The sequence below is a fragment of the Haemaphysalis longicornis genome, unplaced genomic scaffold (genome assembly GCF_048455015.1).
Source record: "Haemaphysalis longicornis isolate Haplotype H1 unplaced genomic scaffold, Haemaphysalis longicornis Haplotype H1 scaffold_7, whole genome shotgun sequence".
Taxonomy (NCBI): domain Eukaryota; kingdom Metazoa; phylum Arthropoda; class Arachnida; order Ixodida; family Ixodidae; genus Haemaphysalis; species Haemaphysalis longicornis.
The window spans coordinates 177,008,131-177,014,806 of record NW_027526422.1 but is presented as its reverse complement, the minus strand read 5'-3'; the positions used below and the strand labels follow the sequence as shown (position 1 = coordinate 177,014,806).

General features: G+C 45.9%; 1 protein-coding gene across 1 annotated transcript; it reads left to right on the top strand.

Annotated features, from left to right (window-relative positions):
* Nucleotides 1–4,797: 4,797 nt before the first annotated feature.
* Nucleotides 4,798–5,271, top strand: LOC144146682 (sulfotransferase 4A1-like). Its single transcript, XM_077678610.1, has one exon. It carries the CDS (start codon nucleotides 4,798–4,800, stop codon nucleotides 5,269–5,271), a length of 474 nt encoding a protein of 157 aa, XP_077534736.1.
* Nucleotides 5,272–6,676: the final 1,405 nt, after the last annotated feature.

The following is a 6,676-nucleotide window of genomic DNA, read 5'->3' as shown; positions in this document are numbered from 1 at the left end:
ATTGTATGAAACACTATACGTCGTAGAAGCAACCTAAATCTACGGAAAACGCCTATGGTGACATTTTCCGCGCCCTCCGGATGTCAAACACTTGCTTCCTGTTCTCAGTAAGATATTGGTGGCCGCCACAAGTGGAGCTGGCGGACACATTGAAAGGCACGTGTGTGATTTACAGAAGAAAATAAAGCACTTAATCGGAAACCTTTCTGACGCATTTCCGATAGCAGACAAATAAAGTAGACAACACCACACGCATCGAAGTGGAAAAGAACAACGGAAATTGCCAATTGCCAACGGCACACATGACTATTGCTTTTTCCCACCCGTAAGAACTGTGAGAATTCCTACAAAATAAAATATGTTCTGTACACCGTTGCCCCAATGCTGGGAGGCGTGTACATTGCACCACGGAGGCCAGAAATGGAAACAGAATAGTGAAGCGGCGAAAAAAAGTTTGTCGTTTGTTAGTGTGCAGTTTTAAAATTACTTGTTTGAAACGTTGGGAGACTTCGTTTTAACGCTGTTTGAGGATAGCCTAAAACTTGAAACTGCCGAAGAGTAGAGAATGGGCTAGAAATAAAGCGATAAGTACAGAGGTGAGGTGTCTTGAGGCACCCAATCCTACATTTCCGTTGTTGTATAGCGAGCGCTGCATTTTGGTTACCCCATATGAACGCAGGTGCTGGAAACAATGTGTCGGTGTTTGTGTGTGCTTTAGACAGTTCGCACATTTCCCATAAATTAAACACCAGACAGAAATACCACCGGGGTGATTGGTCAGATGAGACGCAGCACATGTTGCTTACGAAGCGTTGTTTATCTGTTTCGAAATTATCAAAATCAATATAAAATGGCCGCCCACTAATTCGTCATTGACAGTAATGCATTCAGCTGAGCTAACGTCGCCACGCTGTTCTATTTCTTAGTTTTATAAACTTGTATTATTTAGATGTAAGATATACAATAACGACAAGAATTTTCCTATTTTTTACAAAGGTATTAACGAGACTAAACTAAAGAAGCTAAACGTGATCATTTCTAGTCAGCAATTAAGCATACTTTAGTGTGAATTAAATTGATAAAACGTTTATTTATTACTGAATTACCCTAGCAGAAGTAAATGTGGATGCCACAAACCAATTTCTTCTCGTAATGCCTGCTGAGGCTGCTCGAAAATATTTGTTAGCGGCGCGTTATTGTTGTCGTATTAAAACAAGTTAAAACTGCTTACAGGCACGATACCTCCCATAGGCGTTTACGTATTGACAGCCGCCGATATCTTGGAACGTTTATCAGTAGAGCGTGAACTGCGTGAAACGCCGCGTCGTGGTTTTTGAGGTAAATATAAGGTATTGTTTTCCGAAATATTCTCATTGAAAGACGAGTTATAGAACCCCTTCAAAGTTGGCTTGGCCGCAATGTATGTTATGGCTTACGGACGTTACAACGCGAAAAATTCCAGGTGAGGAACCATTAACGAATTTTATGTAAAGTAAATACTGTTTCGTTAACGCAAAACCACGAATATTTTACTTAAAAGAGGCGCCGCGCTGACTAGAATGATACCGCCGGATGTGATGCGGTATTGCAGACGAGCATCTTATCATGCCCCAGCTCACCGCGGATGGTCAGGCACATGCAACGTGCACATTTATTGGACTTTTAGGGTCGTTATCATCAAAGGGGGCAATACAGCGGCTAATGCATCGTTTTAGGTTTGATTGTGGTGGTTTCCGAATTGATATAACGCTCGATTGCTGCAACCCAGCGAGGCAGCTTTCTATCGTATGTCTGGACAGAAATATGCATCTAAGGAGACAGCTATACTCTTCGTTGTTTTCTGCAAAACTTCCTACAGTAGTGGCACTCGAATACCGGTTTTACATTATAAAGCTTGCGGCAGAAGGTGTTCTTTTTCCACCCTAAACGATTCCGCAGCCACGATACCGGGAGATCAAGAACTGCAGTGAGCTGGATAATTCAGGATTTCCGTGATGAAGGGGGACGGGTCGAATATGTGGATTCGGTCATCGTCGTGGCCGATCAGCCGCATAGTATAAAGTAATTGATAAGCCCTGCGCTTTCTCTTTTGTGACATCGCTTTGAAATGATAGACTTTTGTAATGATACTAACCTGGAGTGTTTGACGTTTTCAAGAAGATAGGGTAGCCTGCATGACGGGGGCTTTGCCGGACTTCTGATTTTTTAGGCCAGCGGTAGTCCGCTGTTAGCGTGCTGAGAACCCCTTCTGGGCTTGCAAAAGTGAAAAGGTCCCCACGATGAAACATGCTTATACATCTCGCACTGCACACCATGCTTGCAGCCCAATTCGTTCGCACACATATTTTATTTGTTTTTGTGGCTTTCTTGCATAATTGAAACTTTGTGCAAAAAAGCCAGATTTAAACTTCGTGCAATAGAAATACGTTATGTTAACATGCCATGCGGCAATGCCACTTCAACTGGCGGCAATGTTCGGAAAAAAAGAAATTTGGGAGCGTGGAGAAAGGACCCCCCGACACTCCGAATCGCCCTCACGGATACCTTTTGTTCTGCGGACCCACATCTGAGAACCGCTGTTCTATGCAATGCGTTGTATATAGCACGTGTACATAAATAAATTGGGCATTATTGGAATATACCATATTGTGACACTAGCCGTTGGTTATAACCTACTCGTCTTTTTGTCTTCAAGCATCGACTGACCGATCCCCCGTTGAATCACATCCTTCAACATCAACTACGGTCACTAAATGTGCGCAAGAACTGCCGCCATTCTTTTCGAGCGCGAATAAACCTGACTCAAGACTGTAGTTTAGATTCATTTCGCTAGTCGCTGGGCATCCAAGGCCCAGTTAAATGGTATCTCATATTGCACTCGAGTTCTTGAACACTAACTGTATGGGCACCTGCGTTGCACTTGAAAAAATTACTAAGCTGAATTGGAGAAAATGGCACAAATCTTGCATATAATTTTGCTGCTAATTTTGCTGCTATTTTGCTGCTAATAGAGTTTTAGTACAGCGTTTGTGGCCTTTGCATACGCTAAACGCAAAATTTTTGCGTCCCGCTACGTAAACACCGCGAGGGGAGTTTGTTTTAGTAGAGCGTCTCATCAGTTTTGCGTAGCGACACTAATGCATACGGCACCATCTGTCAAATGTTTTCCGAAATGTCTCGCCGGCTGATCTGCTAGCGGAGTGCCGGAGTGTTTGGACATTTTACGACTATCCAAACAAGTGCAAACAAACGCTTTCCCGTCAGTGTTGAATGCAACACATGGGTGCAGCTTGCCAGAACACGGGTTCTCGCTGATCGAGTGCGGCGTTGGTTTGCTCTGCGCCTTCCCGTTCATCGCCGCTGATAAAGCGATCCGATCCGGCGCGTTTTGTGCACGGGTTCTGTGTCGGTTGAAAATGTCTTTTTTCACATGCCGCCGGTAGTAGGAATTACAACCACCGCAAAATAACAGCCGGCACCAGCGGGGCCACATCTGAGACCGCGCTTTTTGGATAAACAGTGCGCGGTGCACCAAAGGGAACGAGCGCACGATTCTCCCGGCGCGGCTGCGAGTTCGCCGCCGATACCAACTGCAGCTACGTACACCGCGAAAGGGCAAGGCCAGGCCGCACACATGCGGCCAGGTCTTATTTTCGCTTTTCCAGCCTTTAGAGGAGTGTCCATGGTGTCTACAAAGATGAAAAAGCCGAAAGAGCTGGCGCGTAGCAGACGGCAGTCTGTGGGAGCGCAATAGAGGAAGTACGTCACCGTTGAGGAGCGGAGCATCATGGGAGGGGAGGCCAACAGCGAAGAAACAGTTGAAAGGAGGAGGAAATACGGCGCGACGATTATGCGCGGTTTTTTATTTACGATTTCTCAGCCAATACTCATCGCTTTAACAAAATTCTTGCAGGAGGAGATTGCTAATACATTGCTTTATTTGGTTACATGTACATCCATGCATCGGCGGAAGGCATTTCAGGACCCCTTTAAGAGTGGTTTAGCCGGTTATTCGCACAGGGCTCATCCCTACCAGGAATACAAACCGAAATTTTAACGTACGAGATGTCTTTTGGTACCCGCCGGGATGGCTCAGTGGCTCAGCGTTGTGCCGCTGAGCGCGAGGACGCGGTTTCAATTCCAGGCCGCGGCGGTAGCTTTTCTGATGGTGGCGTAAAGCAAAAACGACTGTGTGTGGGAGATTTTGGCGCACGTTAAAGACCACCAGGCGGTCGAAATTAATCCGAAGCCCCCAGTACGGTGCGCCACATCGCCCGCGCTGTGTCGGCGCGTTAAACATTACTATCAATAAGTCAGATGTTTTTGGTGTGATATCTTCAGATAGCGAGATATCTTCAATTTTTGATATTATCAAGGAGGTGTTTTTCGATCTTAGAGCGAATGCTGCAGTAACTAAATTGCTAAAAGCCACGACAAGAAGCATTCGGTGCTGGAGTCACAAAGCCTTCTAATTTTTAAATATTCCTCTTTCAGAGAGGCCACCAAAAATTCGCCTGCCTGCACCTTCAAGAAAGCCCTAGGCTCAAACCATCGATGGCGTTCTCAGTAATCCAAACTAATCCAAACCCTGTCATATTTCGTAAAAACTTCAACTTCCGTGCTTCAGAGGGAGATCTCGTCCAATTCAGGCATCCCAAGAGCGGCACAGACTGGGTCTTCCACATCCCGCAGGTGATTCTCAAGAGGGGTGAGCCTGTCCGCAGTGCGCAGGAGTACACGGACAACCAGCGTTTCATGGAAGGCATGGAGCTGGACGAGTAGAGACCGAGACTGCCCATGCGACCTATACTCACCCACCTGCCTCCACGCAAGGAGACCATGAGCGACGAGGCCAAGTACGCTTACGTGGCCCGCAATCCGTGGGACGTGTGCGTTTCCTTCTACCACATGACCACAAACTTAAGCACCTTCCGCTTCCAGAACGGCACCTTCGACGAGTTCTTCGAGGCGTTCCTCAGTGAAGACTGCGGCGGGCACGGCAGCTACTTTGACCACTTAGCCACCTTCTATGCCCTGCGATACGAACCAAACATGTTTTTTGTCACCTATGGGGAACTCAAGCGGAACACTAGAGACTTTGTCCTTCGACTGGCCTGCTTCTTGGGCGAGGAGTATGGCAGAGAGCTGGAAGTCAACGAAGTGTTGCTCGGCAAATTGCTAGAAAGGATTTCGCCGGCACAAATGAAGGACATTGCAGTGTTGGACTTCAGTGGTGTTTCAGATCCCGAGTGGAGTAGAACGATACAGTGATTAGAGTTGACGTTCAAGGATGGTCACCACGGAAATGCCAAGAAGTACGGGCTTGTTAGGGAGGCCAAAGTGGGTGGCTGGAAAAAGTATTTTTCAGCGGAACAGTTCAGGCGAATGGAAGCGAAGATCACTGAAGTACAAGGGAGGTCTTCTGTGATTAACCTATGGTGAGGTATACCAGAAGCAACTGAAGTGTTTAGTGAAAGTTGAATGTTTAGGATAAATAAAATGTTTTAAGCATTAGTTCCAACTTTATAAAATTGTTTTTGCACAACTGGCTCTTCTACATGTTCTTGAAAGGGCCGGGCGCCGATTTCATGTATTTTTGTCCTTCTTACTGAATTCCTGCGTTCTCTTCTCTTACATTTATTCTATTTTAGTATTCTCGCAAGGTATTATTGCTATTATTGTTGGACACGCTGCAATTGTGGTAACGCTTCGATTGCATTTCGCGAAATATTGGTTGTGAGATGAACTTGGTGATGAGGACTTCGGAACTCACCGTAGTGAACGTGAAGGGGGGGGGGTCGTAAGGCTCATTCCACGAACCCAAATCCTCAACAAATGTAGTGGGGCTGGTCGTTTCACAAGATTAAATTCAGAAGATGAAAATTTTCGAAAGAGACTTTGCAATCAGGGTGGGGCTGCGATCGACTGTCGGGGTGAGCCCCTGTATATGAATTTTGTAGAGATAGCTTTTGCTTCGTGTTTCAGAAATACCAACAGGTGTTCCTTTGCTTGACTGACATCTGAATCAACGATCAGTCACCGAAGATCCCATTCACGAATATTCTCTATCTGTAAACCGCCAGAGAGTCATATAAAGATTATGTTTGTTGTTTTAACCACTGGGACTGGCGTCGTCGGCATGCAGCACACATTATTTATTGCAAGGTGGTAGCGTGGAAGGTTTCAACATACAAAAACCTCACTGATTTCTGCAGTTACTTCCTGATTGGGTATTCAAGAACGCACTCAAGTGATTTTTCTGTGGTAATATAATAGGGTTACGGGACTAGTAGCAATTATTCTGCGAGTGTTGCGGAACGGAAAAACTAATCGCACGAGACGCAGACGCTCACCTGGCATCGTTGACAGAATCGTTATCAGCTGACATCAGGTAAACAGGCCTCAGCTTGGTTTAAGCAACCTTGGCCGATTCTGTAGATAATGTGCGCGTGCAATCGCTGCACCCGTGGGAAGACCTATGAGTTGAAGACATCGCCGGCCGGCATTCATTTTCGTTGCTGCGTCAGCGAACGCTTGCATGCAGAATTTGTGCATTTATATTGGTGCGCGCTACACCACCCACTTACAAAGGCTTTATACACGACGCGTGGAGGTTATTAATTTTGAATACATTAGTGTGGTCCCGCAATAGCATAAAATGACTGTGGCTCAGGCA

Excerpts from the sequence above, each read along its gene's own strand:
- LOC144146682 (XM_077678610.1), top strand. The coding sequence starts at position 4,798 with ATGCGACCTATACTCACCCACCTGCCTCCACGCAAGGAGACCATGAGC.